Source organism: Dendrobates tinctorius, unplaced genomic scaffold (assembly GCF_039654945.1).
Source record: "Dendrobates tinctorius isolate UK_male_01 unplaced genomic scaffold, ASM3965494v1 ptg000086l, whole genome shotgun sequence".
NCBI classification, from domain to species: domain Eukaryota; kingdom Metazoa; phylum Chordata; class Amphibia; order Anura; family Dendrobatidae; genus Dendrobates; species Dendrobates tinctorius.
In genome coordinates this window covers 56,832,537-56,848,137 of record NW_027361754.1, presented here as the reverse complement: position 1 = coordinate 56,848,137, position 15,601 = coordinate 56,832,537, and the positions used below count along the sequence as shown (strand labels likewise).

At 42.3% G+C, this 15,601-nt stretch overlaps 1 protein-coding gene across 1 annotated transcript in view; it reads left to right on the top strand.

Annotated features, from left to right (window-relative positions):
• The window catches only part of ACAP3 (ArfGAP with coiled-coil, ankyrin repeat and PH domains 3), a 180,630-nt gene that overhangs the window by 125,599 nt on the left and 39,430 nt on the right, over positions 1 to 15,601 (top strand). Inside the window, exons 11-13 of the mRNA XM_073585429.1 lie at positions 12,656 to 12,768; positions 14,334 to 14,385; positions 15,351 to 15,451. Coding sequence (XP_073441530.1) covers positions 12,656 to 12,768; positions 14,334 to 14,385; positions 15,351 to 15,451 — 266 coding nt within the window. The remainder of the gene's footprint in view (positions 1 to 12,655; positions 12,769 to 14,333; positions 14,386 to 15,350; positions 15,452 to 15,601) is intronic.

Here is a 15,601-nt window from a genome sequence, read left to right as displayed (position 1 = left end):
TCAGAATAGATGTGGCGCCTTTGTGATTTGAGCGGGGTGTAAACAGGGAGTGGTGTCTTTAAAATGGTTCCAAGGGTGAAAAACATTAGCAGTATTACCTCTATGGCCTGGGGAGAAAGTCAATAGACATGCATTGTCCAAGGCTTTCATCCTTCCCTTTTCTTCTGCTGCCCAACAAGTGACAGCTGTATGCTAATGCCCCCTCCTCCCCCCCCCCGCCTGGAGCCGGTGGTCTCCAGCCCTCCATCTGCGGGCACAAGTACCTGGTCAGGCACCATGTCAGACCTCTCTGCTTCCTAGCTGCATCACAAGAATAGCCTCCAAGGCAAAAGATGGCTCCTTAGTATTCAAGGCACGCAGCCATGAAGAAGTGACCGCTGCTGATGCACGGATTTCTAGCCTAGTCTGATTGTCCTCAGAAGCTGAAAAAAATGAAGATATTTGGCCGGATAGAGTATTTGCTGGTAAGTAATATGTAATGGTTATATTTTATAGGAACTGGAATTTCTGCATGGGGTCTGGTGGTAGAAACTGGTGGCTCTGTGTCAGAATTGGTACCACTGTATAGAAGTCATTGGCGCTATATGAAAACTGGTATTGCGATATGGAAATTGGTATTATTAGTACATGGAAATTGGTGGATCTATACAAAACTGGTACTACCATATGGAAATTGGTGGCTTTATCTGGAACCGGTACTGTGACTTGGAGGCTCTATTTGGGAATGCTACTACTATATAGAAATTGGTATTATTATGGTAAGTGGAAATTGGTGGCTTTATGTGGAAACCGGTAATACTATGTAGGAATTTGAGGCTCTATTTGGCAATGGTACTACTATATAGAAATTGGTGACTATGGGAACTGGTGCTGATATATAAGGAATTGATTCTATATGGGACCTGTTACTACTATCTAGAAACTGGTTACATTTTTATTGGATCTGGTATATCTATATAGAAATTGGTGACTCGTTAATACCAGTTCCCTTACAAAATAACCCTCTTTTATATACGTAGTACCTATTACTATATAGAATTTTTGTTTTTTGTAGATGGGGACTTGCAAAGAAATTGGTGACTATATGGGAATTGGTACTACTATATAGAAATTGGCTATATGGAAATCGGAACTGGTATGACTTTATTATTACTTTAGTGTTACTGATACTTCCCTTCTAGAAATTGGGGACTCTGTATGGGAATTCGAATTAGGAAATAGAAATTGGTGACTATATGGGAGCAGGTACTACTCAATAGAGATTGGTTCTTCTGTGTGGGATCTCTAGAACTAATATATGTAGGAACTTGTATTCTTCACTAAAATGCGTCATTCTAAATGACCATTGGTGTCTCGGTGTTGGAGTTTTGCATTTGATATTGGAATTGGTACTACTGTATTGAGAATATACAAATGTCTACCAGTTTCCATAGAGACTCAATTTTAATAGATCTAGATAGTTGAATATAATATATGGAAATTGGGATTATTGTATAACAATTGGGATTATTTATTTTTTAAGAACATGACACTTCTTTATAAAAATTACGGTAATAAGCCCATATAAGAAATGATGTATGTATGTATGCCTACTGGTACTGCTATATAGGAATTTATCACTGCCTATCAGAGCTGGGAGTTCGGAGTAGGAACAGGCATTTCTGTATAGATGTGTAGTAAATTTTGGGTTGCTTTCTGGGTGGTTTTAATTAAATTTTGTTTTTTTTGTCACTATTCCTTGGGCATCTGTTTCTTGGATGTCATTTTTTCTGATATTTGATACAATGTGTGAATTTGAGGGGACGTCTGCGCTCGCTGACATGGCTTGTGTGATTAGCAATAATAGAACAGTAAGTTAAAGGGAATCTGCCACCCCTTTTTTGAGATATCATATAATGATATCATTCAATTGTGTGTCACATAAGGATTCTCTTAGTACTTTTGCTTCCCCCTGACCCCGCACCTTTCATGCATAAATACCTTTTTTATATCGGTTCAGATGTATGTAAACTGCCGCTGTCCGGTCCGAATGGGCGGGGCTTATTCACCTGCTCCCCCCTCCCCCTCCCTGTCTTGCTCTACACAAGAAGAAATGCGTAGAGCAAGACAGGGAGGGGGGGGGGGGGAGCAGGTGAATAAGCCCCGCCCATTCGGACCAGACAGCGGCAGTTTACATACATCTGAACCGATATAAAAAAGGTATTTATGCATGAAAGGTGCGGGGTCAGGGGGAAGCAAAAGTACTAAGAGAATCCTTATGTGACACACAATTGAATGATATCATTATATGATATCTCAAAAAAGGGGTGACAGATTCCCTTTAAATGTTGCTCGATTAGATAAACCAATAAGGTAAATTAAGCTTAGTGAAGGTAAAGCTAATATCAGTGTTATACAGATGATCGCTTTGGCTCAATAATTAATTAAATGTTTGGAAACTTTTTCTTTTTCCCATTTATGTGTTTTTTTTTTAATCTCTATGCCCGGTCTGATTGCATAAATGAGCACATTTCCCATGCGGGTACTCCTCTGAAGGAAACTGTTGCTGTATTGTGTGGCCTCACGGGCATTGAATGTGTTGCCAAAGAAACCATTGTGATGTCACAGATGGAAGACCGCGGCGCGTTACCGAAAGTGAAGGCATGAGTGGTTAACCCCGTAGTGATCATGCAGATTTAACAAACACTTTGATACAAAGAAAATCAATGTATAATATTTATTTCCATGTTGTAAATAGACTTTTTTTGTTCAATGTTTTATCTGAGTAGGTCAATACAAAATTTACATCAAGCACATAAAGCGATTTCTATAAATAATTATTATTTTTCTGCTGGTATCCCAGCAACCATTTACTTTTCCTTAATTAACTGTGACCGTTTGGTGAAAATGGTCAACTAGTTTGCATTGTTGCTATTTCAGCACTCTAGTATCACTAGTAGCACTTGTTGACAGCTCAGTACCACCAAAGCATTAGGTGTAACCCTTTAGGGTGTGTGCACATGCTGCGGATTCTGCTGCGGTTCCTCAGTGGATTTGGCCGCTGCGGAACCACAGCAGTTTTTGCTGCGGTGTACAGTACCTTTTATAGCCTATGGAAAACAAAAACCGCAGTACAGACGGTGCGGATTTTTCCGCGCGGTTTTGCTACGGTTTTCAATCCGCAGAAAGAAATGACATGTCAATTCTTTCTGCGGATTCCGCTGCGGTTTGTCATCTCCTTCAATGTGGAGATGAAAAACCGCAGGGCAGAACCGCAGAGCAATCCGCAGGTAAAACTGCAGGTCTTTTGACCTGCAGATTTACCAGCGGATTTTACAAAATCCGCGCGGCCAAATCTGCACCCCAATCCCCAGCGTGTGCACATACCCTTAATAGTTACCGAAGGTCATTATTGTACAATAGTTGTGCTTCTCTTTTTGTTTTACTTTATTTTTTTTGTTTCACTTTTTTGTTTTAATTTTTTTGTTTTGTTATAAATGTTGCGCACACTAAGCATAGGCCTACCTAGTGGCAGGAAGATCATTGTCACATCTAATGATTGACAATAAGAATTGCATTATAATGCATGACTTAAACCACAGCACGACTGTTGCAAAAAAAAAAAAAAAAATAAAACCTCTTGGATGTGTGGTTGCAAGTCTCACAACTTTGTTCCCATAGACTTCAGTGTAAGACGCGTGCAAATGCGACTTGTAGCCAACGTGTCTGTAATTTGGCGGGTTTTTTTTCTTTCACAGACAAATCGCAGATATGCCGTTTGGCAGCAAGTTGCACAAATTTATGGTTCCCTGGTGTCCCTAGTCTTAAGCATAAAGGCTTCCTCATTCTCAATTGCTGATGTCTGCGAAGATCGTGATTAGGAAGTTAGAATTTTAGTACGGTATCGGATCCGATTATTTTCAGAAAAGAGACGCTGCCACAGTTGATTGACAGTAGCTTTCTCTTCTCTCGCCTAAAAACACATACTTGCTCACTTAAGCAAGCGCTCATGTGTTTGGGGGAGTTGATTGAGATGGCTGCCTGCTGACAGCTATCGCATGTGTGTGGCCACGCTGTAAAATGCTATATAAGGGTCCTGAACAAGGCATGTTGTCCTATTGAACTCAAGACTCCTTTGTAGGGTCGTGCAGACGACTGTATTTTTGGTCCGAGTGTTACCCGTCAAAACATCGGATCGCACTTGGACCATTGTTATTCTATGGAGCTTGCACATAACCAATTTTCTTTCCTCTGACAGAGACTGCCCGAGAAAATAAATCACAGCATGCCAGAGTTGGATCCAGGTATCGGATCACACTTGCCCTTCTAACTCAATGATTCCATGGAAAACATTGGACTGCTCTTGGTTGACATCTGAGTGCAGTCCGATTTTCACGGACTTATAGAATAGACAAGATGGAGATTTAGTTATTTATTTATTTTTTTACATTTTCTCATCTTAGAAAATCTGATCATACTATGATCACGCACACTTCTGCGAGTTTGGTTAGCATAATCTACCAGATCCTCATGGATGAAAGCATGCGCACAGATGTGACCGTAATCTTAGGGAGTTAATATAATAATAGTTTCTTAGTTCTATGGCGCAAACATATTCCGCAGCACTTCACATTTTAGAGGGGTCTTGTACTGAAAATATAGACATTACAGAATAACGGGGATGAGGGCCTTGCTCGCAAGCTTACAATCTATGAGGAGTTCAATGATAGGTTTTCTAAACCAGGCAATCAAGAATGCGTTTACACAGCGTAAAGCGAACCGGAACATGTTTGGTCATTTAATAGCCTGTTTTCACAGGCCAACTCCACTTCAGATATGAACAAAAACACAACATGTGAACATATAGCCTTCCACAGGACGATGCACTGCCAAAAATGATTTATTTTTTTTTGGCAAACCAAAATTTCATTTCACCCAACGATTGAGCGTTTTACTCATTCATCGGTGATCGTCAAGCTGTTTACACGCCCCGATTAGTGTGATCAGGCATTCCTTTTGTTAACGATCATTGTGCAGTGTTGCACTAGTATTCTCACTAAACTAGATAACCCCTATAAGATCGTGTTTAGGTAATAGGAGGAGAGCGGAACGGAGAGTATAAAAAAAAATCTCTCGTTACAGAACTACTGCTGGAGTCTTTGGTCTTGTGTATTCCTGTTCACCTCAATGATTGTTATGGGTCCCAGAATCAGGCAGAAAATTGCACGGAACATCGCTCGTGAAAATGAATCCTCCATCTTTGCTTATCTTTGTTTTGTGTCACACTTTGCCGTTTCCTCTGTGTTTTTATTTTTTTTTTTGTCCCCCATGCTAAGCTCTACTGGAGCATAACTGATTTAATTATTACTGAGATACATTGATTTTCTTAATTATCTGTCCATAAATTAATGTTTAGGGATAACGGTTATATGCAGGGCTGTGGAGTCGGAGTTGGTGTCATAGAAATTGAGGAGTCGGCGGTTTGGCTTACCGACTCCACAGGACTAGTTATATGTATCCTATTAGAGAAGTAATTTACATTCAATCCAAATCGGATTTTGTTTGGCATACGATGTGGCAAATTTAGCTAGATATTGTGCAATTGTTTCGTTACTTTTCTTGAACATTTTACTGTTGCATTACGCTATGCCTTTTATTGCCATTGTATTCTTTTTTTTTTTTTTTTTTTTTTAATAGTCTATTGCTGGCATATAAAATGGTATAGGTATACAGTTTGCATAAGGGTCGGTTCAGACAAGCATATTTTCGGTCTATATCCAGACCGCGTGCATGGCAAGCCAATGTAAGTCAACGGCACAATTTAGGAAAAAAGTTTCCACGTGGACAGACAGTTGGTGTGGGGGGAAAAAAATGATCATATTTAGTGCGTGCTTTAAAAAGAAAAAATGGACACCATACAGTAGAATATACATTTATTTTTTTTTCCACGAATCCATTGCAAACATTAATTTTAAATAAAGGTTGTCATACAGACGTATAAAGTGGATACACAGACCACACACTAACCTTACTTTAGCAATTTGGAGCACAATATGGATGAAAAATAAGCATGTTTTAGGACATGGCTACATTGTTATATACTTGTCTGAACTCTGCCTAAGGCAGAATTCAGATGCCCTTGAAACCCTGTCCGATCCTGTTGACCGGACTGGCCGCAGGTCTCCTGTCCTTAATCCAACATCCTCACAATATGAGGCTGTAGAGATAGGGTTGATGGACCCACCACTGATCCGGACATCATGGTCTGTACCTGGACCGTGTTTGATGGAAGTCTCAATTCAGCCTTAAGCCCCCGTCACACACAGCGATCTCGCTAGCGAGATCGCTGCTGAGTCACAAGTTTGAGACGCAACAGCGATCTCACCATGTTTTGTGACACTTATCAGCGACCGGCCGCCTGCCGGGTATCGCTGATCGTGCTGGAATGGCCAGGACATTTTTTTGATTGTTGGTCTCCCACTGGCCACGCATCGCTGCGTGTGGCAGGCGGGAGATCAGCGAGCTGGAGCTGGTAACCAAGGTAAACATCGGGTTTCTAAGCCACTTAGAAACCCCGATGTTTACCTTAGTTACCAGCTCCCTGCACCAGCGCACTGGTATCTTAACGGACACTGCGGGTAACTAAGCAACGTGCGTCGCTTGTTACCCGCGTGTCGCTGTTCTGATCGCTGCTGAGTTCTGCCTGTTTGACAGCTCCCCAGCGATCATGTAGCGACACACCAGCGATCCTGACAAGTTCATATCGTTGTCGGGATCACTGGTGAGTCGCTATGTGTGACGGGGCCCTAAGGTTAGGGTCACACGACTTATATTTTCTCTCATCCAAGAAAATCTGTCTGATTTATGCTAATCAGTCTATTAGAACACTATGATCTATGATTTCCTCAGATGAGGAGAAGATGAAGGTGGGAGAGATTTTTTCAATCTTCTTCATTCTGTCAGTCCATGAAAATCGGATGGCATTTGCTTTTATCTGGAAAATTGGCTACACTGCTCATACGCTATGTGCAGAAGTTGGAAGCTGAAGGAGGCTGGTAAATGTCTCCTTAGGCTATGTGCACACGCTGCAGATTCACCTGCGGATCCGCAGGTAAAACCGCAGGTAAAGTGACCTGCGGTTTTCCTGCTGATTAGCCTGCGGTTTGGTCTGCGGTTTTGCCCTGTGGTTTCACACCTCTACTATGTTAAAGGTGTGAAACCGCTGCGGAAACCGCCCAAACCATTGACATGCTGCGGTTTGTAAACCGCGGAAAAAAACGCAGCGTGAGCACAGCGGTTTTGAAATGCCATTGGATAACATGGTACTGTACCATGTCTGCGGAACTGCTGCGTTTCCGCAGGGCCAAAACCGCTGCGGAAACGCAGCAGAATCCGCAACGTGTGCACATAGCCTTATGTTATTCGATCATCTATAGTTAGACCTTTTACTTTTCCACATTTGGTTCCATAACGATCATCCCAATGATCCGACAGATATGTCGCCAAGTAAAAGAATGAGAGGTCTGAGGTAAATTCAGAGTGGTACCAAAAATGGCGGCTTCTTCTGAGGCATAATCTGCAGTTTCAGGTAAAAATGGAGCAGTTGCCCTTAGCAACCTGTCAGATTTCAGCTGTCGTTTTTCAGTAGCCATTTTAGGAATACTTAGTTGGTGTTTGTTGGTAATATCTGGACAGTTTAGTGCCACCTCAATTGGAGTTTTCCTAAATTTCTGTTCTGAAGATAACTTTTCTGTCATTCAGGAAAGCTGGATATTTGACAGCTCTTAGGCTGGTTTCACATTAGCGTTTTTTAGCTCAGCACATCGTGCGCGTGCATGCGCCCCTATGTTTAACGTGGCGCGTGCATGGTCTAGCGTTTGCACGCGCACGTATGCGTTTTTTTTGTAGTGTGTGCCTAGGCGCGCCCGGCGCAACTTGTTGCATTTTTGGGTCCGTCGAAAGGCATTAAAAAAAACGCATGCGCACGCTAGCGCACAGAATGCGTAAAAATAACACATTGCAGTCTATGGGAACGCAGACGTGCGCATGGAGATGCGCACGCCTGCATTTGAAATCGCATGATGCGTTTTTTGCATGCGTTTCTATTGCGCACGAAGCGCTGCGCTAAAAAAAACACTAATGTGAAACTAGCCTTATAGTGGCCATCTATGACAACTCCTTTTTCTTTTAAAGTCGTCACTATAATAAATATACTCCTGTTATAAGAACATGTATTCCTTTATTAATCAGTGCATCAGTCATTGACCGAAACAACGGCCATAGGTAGAGCAACGTGTCTGGACATACAGTTGTGGCCAAAAGTATTGACACCCCTGCAATTCTGTCAGATAATATTCAGTTTCTTCCTGAAAATGATTGCAAACACAAATTCTTTGGTATTATTATCTTCATTTAATTTGTCTTAAATGAAAAAACACAAAAGAGAATGAAGCAAAACATTGATCATTTCACACAAAACTCCAAAAATGGGCCGGACAAAAGTATTGGCACCCTCAGCCTAATACTTGGTTGCACAACCTTTAGCCAAAATAACTGCGACCAACCGCTTCCGGTAACCATCAATGAGTTTCTTACAATGCTCTGCTGGAATTTTAGACTATTCTTCTTTGGTAAACTGCTCCAGGTCCCTGATATTTGAAGGGTGCCTTCTCCAAACTGCCATTTTTAGATCTCTCCACAGGTGTTCTATGGGATTCAGGTCTGGACTCATTGCTGGCCACCTTAGGCCTCTTTCACACTTCCGTCTCTCTCTCTCTCTTTCTCTTTCTGTCTCTCTTTCTTTTCCCGGCCAGCGCTTCCTTTCAATTTCCTCATTCTGCGGATCCGTCAAAAAACGGATCCTGTGGCATCCGTTCCCATCAGTTAGGAACGGATCCGCTTGTCCGCCTTTTTGGCGGATTTTAACTGGCACAAAAAACTAAAGTGTGAAAGAGGCCTTAGAAGTCTCCAGTGCTTCCTCTCAAACCATTTTCTAGTGCTTTTTGAAGTGTGTTTTGGGTCATTGTCTTGCTGGAAGACCCATGACCTCTGAGGGAGACCCAGCTTTCTCACACTGAGCCCTACATTATGCTGCAGAATTTGTTGGTAGTCTTCTGACTTCATAATGCCATGCACACGGTCAAGCAGTCCAGTGCCAGAGGCAGCAAAGCAACCCCAAAACATCAGGGAACCTCCGCCATGTTTGACTGTAGGGACCGTGTTTTTTTCTTTGAATGCCTCTTTTTTCTCCTGTAAACTATGTTGATGCCTTTGCCCAAAAAGCTCTACTTTTGTCTCATCTGACCAGAGAACATTCTTCCAAAACGTTTTAGGCTTTTTCAGGTAAGTTTTGGCAAACTCCAGCCTGGCTTTATGTCTCGGGTAAGAAGTGGGGTCTTCCTGGGTCTCCTACCATACAGTCCCTTTTCATTCAGACGCCGACGGATAGTACGGGCTGACACTGTTGTACCCTCGGACTGCAGGGCAGCTTGAACTTGTTTGGATGTTAGTCGAGGAGCATTCAGGTCTTTGGAGATGGACTTGTAGCCTTGAGATTGCTTATGCTTCCTCACAATTTGGTTTCTCAAGTCCTCAGACAGTTCTTTGGTCGTCTTTCTATTCTCCATGCTCAGTGTGGTACACACAAGGACACAGAACAAAGGTTGAGTCAACTTTAATCCATGTCAACTGGCTGCAAGTGTAATTTAGTTATTGCCAACACCTCTTAGGTGCCACAGGTTAAGCCTCTTTCACACATCCGTTTTTTGTCAGTTAAAATCCGCCAAAATGGCGGAAAGCGGATCCGTTTGTAACTGATGCAAACGAATGCCACGGACCGTTTTTTTGACGGATCTGTTGAATGCAGAATTTGAAAGGAACCGCAGCCCGAGAGAGAATTTTTTCCGTCCACCACTGTAAAATGCGGATCCTCCAGCAAAAAAAACATTGCAAGGTCCGTCCAGGCATGTTGGCGGATGTAAAAAATTTGGCGGATTCACAAAACAGCGGATCCAACGGATGGCCATCTGTCAAGATCCGCCAGTAATGCAACTCAATGGGGAAAAAACCGGATCCGCAAAAAAAAAATGGCGGATCCGTTTTTTTAAAAAACTGGCGGCTTTTGACTGACGGTCAAAAACGGAAGTGTGAAACAGGCCTAAGTTACAGGTGCTGTTAATTACACAAATTAGAGAAGCATCACATGATTTTTTGAACAGTGCCAATACTTTTGTCCACCCTCTTTTTTATGTTTGGTGTGGAATTATATCCAATTTGGCTTTAGGACAATTATTTTTGTGTTTTTTCATTTAAGACAAATTAAATGAAGAGAATACCAAAGAATTTGTGTTTGCAATCATTTTCAGGCAGAAACTGAGTATTATCTGACAGAATTGCAGGGGTGTCAATACTTTTGGCCACAACTGTATGGTAAAGGAGCAAGCCGCAGCAGCCAATCACCTCACTGCTTACATCTTATAGCCTGTGCTTCAAAAATGAGTTCTTGATTCCACTTGGACAGAATTTACACATTGGTAAATACATGTTAAAATTACAATATCCAGATTGGTTGCTATGGGCAACTACTCTACTTCTTGCCAATTGTGCTGAAACTGTAACAGGGGGCCCATAAACATAACTCTTTGATTATAGGGTTATAGAGATTATTATTTGATTATAGGGTTATTACCGGATTATTGGGCAGAGGAATCTTAAGGACTTGTCAGTCTCCAAGGCCCAGGTGCGACCTCTGCATCCTCTATAGTTGTGCCTCTGGGGCTTCCATTTTTTTGCTGAAACACTGAGATTTTGTCCTATTATTTTAGCAGGAATCTTAGAGTAGTGAATGTGTCACTTCTAGATCAGTGGTAGTTGGAGTTGCCATTAGAATATATAGCGGGCATCCTGATGAAATCCGCTTACAAAATGGCTGATCTTTAAACGGTACTGAGAAAAAGATCCTATGCTTGTTTTTTTATCATGACCTATTACAATATGTTGGAGCGAACAATTGCTAATTAAATTTATGGTGTATTCAAGCAAAATGAGTGTACACATGAGGGAATCAACCTTTGTCTCTGGGCGCACATACATTGAATTAAACATGCTTTCATGTAAAGGAGAGCCCAGTAAAATAACACTGAAAATTATTATTTAGGTAAACATACATTGCTTTTTTTTGGGGGGGTCCAAACTAAGGCCAGATTCACACATCAGTGTTTCACATTACAAGTACAGGCAGCAATGTATGGACGGCCACAGGTCTCCTGACCTCAACGGCTTCATATAGGTCTGAGGTTCATGATGAAGAGATTCATGGCCGATCCGTACATGAGTATTTCACTGTATAAGAATAATCAATGAACTGGCCAAACTAAAATGAACAACTTCTGCTGGAAGAAGCATCAAACAACTATTCTCGATCTATTCAATGCTTAGGATTTAAGAGTGGATCTCCACCCAAAAGTGGTAAAAATTTCATAGGCATATTATATGAAGCCATTGAGTTCAGGTCCAGACTGGCAGATGGTCCCTGCATCACTGTTCATGCTGGTACTGGGATCTAAGGGTTAATTTTTTTCCTTGTGGAAAGTGACATGCCTGGTCTGGCACACCAGTATGAGAGAGAGGCTAAAGGTACTGTCACACTTAGCGATGCACTAGCGATCCCGACCAGCGATATGACGCGGTCAGGATCGCTGGTACATCGCTAAGTGGTCGCTAGTGAGCTGCCACACAGGCAGATCTCACTAGCGACATAGCAGGGGTCGGGGATCGCTACTTACCTGTTAGACAAGGCGATCCTGACGTCCTCCCGCCAGCGTCCACACGTTGCCTGTCTCCACAGCAGGAAGCCCCAGCAGGAAGCTGACGACGAGAAACGGTCCAGGACGTTCTCGTGTGATCAGCGATAACCAGCGGGAGAGTGGTCGGAGGCAAGTATCAGACATAGCGATATCGCTAGCAATATCGCTGCTGCGTCACTGGTTTTTGTGACGTTATAGCGATATTGCTAGCGATATCGCTGTGTCTGATACTTGCCTCCGACCACTCTCCCGCTGGTTATTGCTGATCGCGCGAGAACGTCCTGGACCGTTTCTCGTCGTCAGCTTCCTGCTGTGGAGACGAGCAAGGCGTGGACGCGGGCGGGAGGACGTCAGGATCGCCTCGTCTGACAGGTAAGCACCGACCCTAGTGATGTCGCTGGTGAGATCTGCCTGTGTGGCAGCTCACTAGCGACCACTTAGCGAAGCACCAGCGATCCTGACCGCGTCATATCGCTGGTGCATCGCTAAGTGTCACAGTACCTTAAGACTGAGATCTAAGGGGTAAGGTTACACTTTGGGGAGAGTGACATGCCAGGTCTGGCACGCCAGTATGCTTGCTACTTCCTATAGTTGGCACTACAGTTCAAGTCTTCTTCCTCCCTGAAGAGACAATTGGCATATTCTCTTACTGTGAAACATGCATGTGTGATACCAATTGATGACCTGACTTATCTTATATGAACAGCCTCTGCTAGATCCAGAAGCATCTTGCAATTATTTCTAGATTTCACTGAATCCGTGCTCAATTTTTTTTACCACTTTGGGTGCAGATTCCCAAGTAAATCCACTCTTCTTATTGAGGTAAATACTATGTAAGCTAATGTAAGTAACCATTTATTTGCATTTGGCAGGATTTTTCCTACGATGATTCCAAAGCAGAGTTTAATGTGGATGCCCCCAATGGGGTTGTAATGGAGGGCTACCTCTTCAAAAGGGCGAGCAATGCATTCAAGACGTGGAACAGGTGAGTGCAAATTTGTAATGCCCAGAATCAGTTTATCCTTTTATGTGCATGCCATGTATTGAAAACTTCATTCTTATTAATGATATGTACACACATATAAATACACACAGTGGAGAAAATAATTGTTTCTTACACTGCCGATTTTGCAGGTTTTCCCACCTACAAAGAATGGAGAGGTCTGTAATTTTTATCGTACAGATCTTCTCCAGATCTTTCAGGTTGCGTTCAGTGAGTCGTTGTCATGCTGGAAGACCCAGCCAAGACCCATCTTCAATGCTCTTACTGAGGGAAGGAGGATGTTGGCCAAAATCCCGCAATACATGACCCCACCTAGCCTTCCTTCAATACGGCGCAGTCGTCCAGGCCCCTTTGCAGAAAAGCACCCCCCAAAGTATGATTGTTTCCCCACTATGCTTCATGGTTGGAATAGTCTTCTTGGGGTTGTACTCATCCTCCTTCTTCCTCCAAACACGGCGAGTGGCGTTTATGACAAATCTATTTTAGTCTCATCTGACCATATGACCTTCTCCCATGCCTCCTCTGGATTATCCAGGTGGTCATTGGCGAACTTTAAACAGGCTTGAACATGTGATGGTGTGAGCAGGAGACTTGCGTGCCCTGCAGGATTTTAATCCATGACGGCGTAATGTGTTACTAACTGTAATGTTTGAGGCTGTGGTCCCAGCACTCTTCAGGTCATTTACCAGGGCCTGCCATGTAGTGCTGAGCTGCTTCCTGACCTTTCTCAGAATCATCCTTACCCCACGAGGCGAGATCTTGCATGGAGCTCCAGACTGCGGAAGATTGACAGTCATCTTGTGTTTCTTCCATTTTCTAATAATTGTGCCAACAGTTGTTGCCTTCTCACCAAACTGCTTGCCTATTGTTCTAAAGCCCTTGGCAGCTTTGTGCAGGTCTACAATTTTGTCTCTGGTGTCCTTAGACAGCTGTTTGGTCTTGGCCATGGTGGAGAGTTTGGAGTGTGATTGATTGTGCGTGTACAGTTGTCTTTTATACAGGTAGTGAGTTCAACCAGGTGTAATTAATGCAGGAAATGAGCGCAGAGAAGGAGGCTACTTATAGGAAAAACTAACATGTCTGTGAGAGTCAGTTCTTGCTGGTTGGTAGGTGATCAAATGCTTATTACATGCAATAAAATGCAATTTAATTATGTAAAAATCATACAATGTGATTTTGTAGTTTTTATTTTTAAATTCTGTCTCTCACAGTTGAAGTGTACCTACGACAAAAATGACAGACCTCTCCATTCTTTCTAGGTGGAAAACTTGCCAAATCGTCAGTGTATCAAATACTTATTTTCCCCACTGTATACATGTATGATGTATGTATGTAATTCTAATTTCCCTCCATGTAACTTGATATAAGGGAAAAGTGAGATTTTCATACAGTGTCATTGATGGTAATCCAGATAAAGTTCTTGATAGACTTGTGTCTTCTTTCATCCTTAAAACTATGATTGTCAGTAATTTATGGTGCATATTGGTAAATTCTTTTGGTTCAGACATCTTCAAGTCATAGTAACACTTTTATGTTTTTTTTCATAGGAGGTGGTTTTCCATACAAAATAGTCAACTTGTTTACCAAAAGAAGCTGAAGGTAACCTGATGCTCAATCATTCAAGAGAATAGGAGCTGATCTGCAGTAACTTGGCAGTGGCTGCTACACAATAAATGATTTTATCTAAATTTCATACAGCTGATTGATGGAGGTGCTGGGAGCCAGATGCCCCCCCCCCCCCCCCCCCCCCGATCTGATATTAATGACCTACACTAAGCATAGGTCATCAATATTCGATGCCTGGCGAACCACCTCTACTTTGTCATCCTACAATGTGACAGTGTTTGATGGGCAAAGTGTAAAATTTTGCGATGGGTTTCATTAACTTTTCGTTGAGCGTCTTGTTCTTATGTCCAACCATTTTTGCACATTTGTGGTGATTATTTTCCTTAATAATTATGATGGAGCATGAATGTGGTCAGCCCACAGTGACCACCAGCACATAGGCATTTCTCCTGAAAAATCTTTTACTTATGATTGCCTTCGCTTTTTCCCGAGAGCAGTCCAATGTAGTTTCTGAGCTGAGGATGAGTCATTGGGAATAGTTATTGGCTTGATTGACCCAGTTATATAATCACTATCTGAAAAGCTGTCCTTATGAATGACAGCAATCAAGATAATGGGTAAAAGGAGAACAGTCCCAGGAAAATCAAATTACCCAAATCTGTCTTGCCAAGTCAACCGTAAACTGGTAAAGAGAAGGGGCTGCACTTGTCGTCAGCACAGCCCAATAACCTCATTGTTGGAATAAAAGGTGTCTTATAGGGGTTGTTGACTATATATGGATTTCCCTAAAATCAGCTGCTGGCACCTCTTGGTGATCTTTGGTAATCTGCTAGAAAAACTTCATAGCAAATTTTCTTTTTCTCTTGCGGCTTAATGCAATATTCTACAGGCCTGTTAAATTTAATGGCCGCATTATGTAGTCATGTTCTATATTGCATTTACTGTACTAGATGGTGTAAAATGTGCAGGTAGAAATCCCGTATCTTCTGTTTTGACAGGATGGTCTGACTGTGGTTGTGGAGGACCTTAGACTGTGCACAGTGAAGCCCTGTGAAGATATAGAAAGAAGGTTTTGTTTTGAAGTGGTTTCACCCTCCAAGTAAGTTAAGCATATAGTTCAGACTAATAGAACTAGAATTAAAAGGATAGGCTATAACTTGACGACCGCTTGAACCCCAACGAGTCCTGCGTATGTGGCGGGCACATCCACTGCTCAATTTATTCTCTATGAGACTGCAAAAGTGTACGA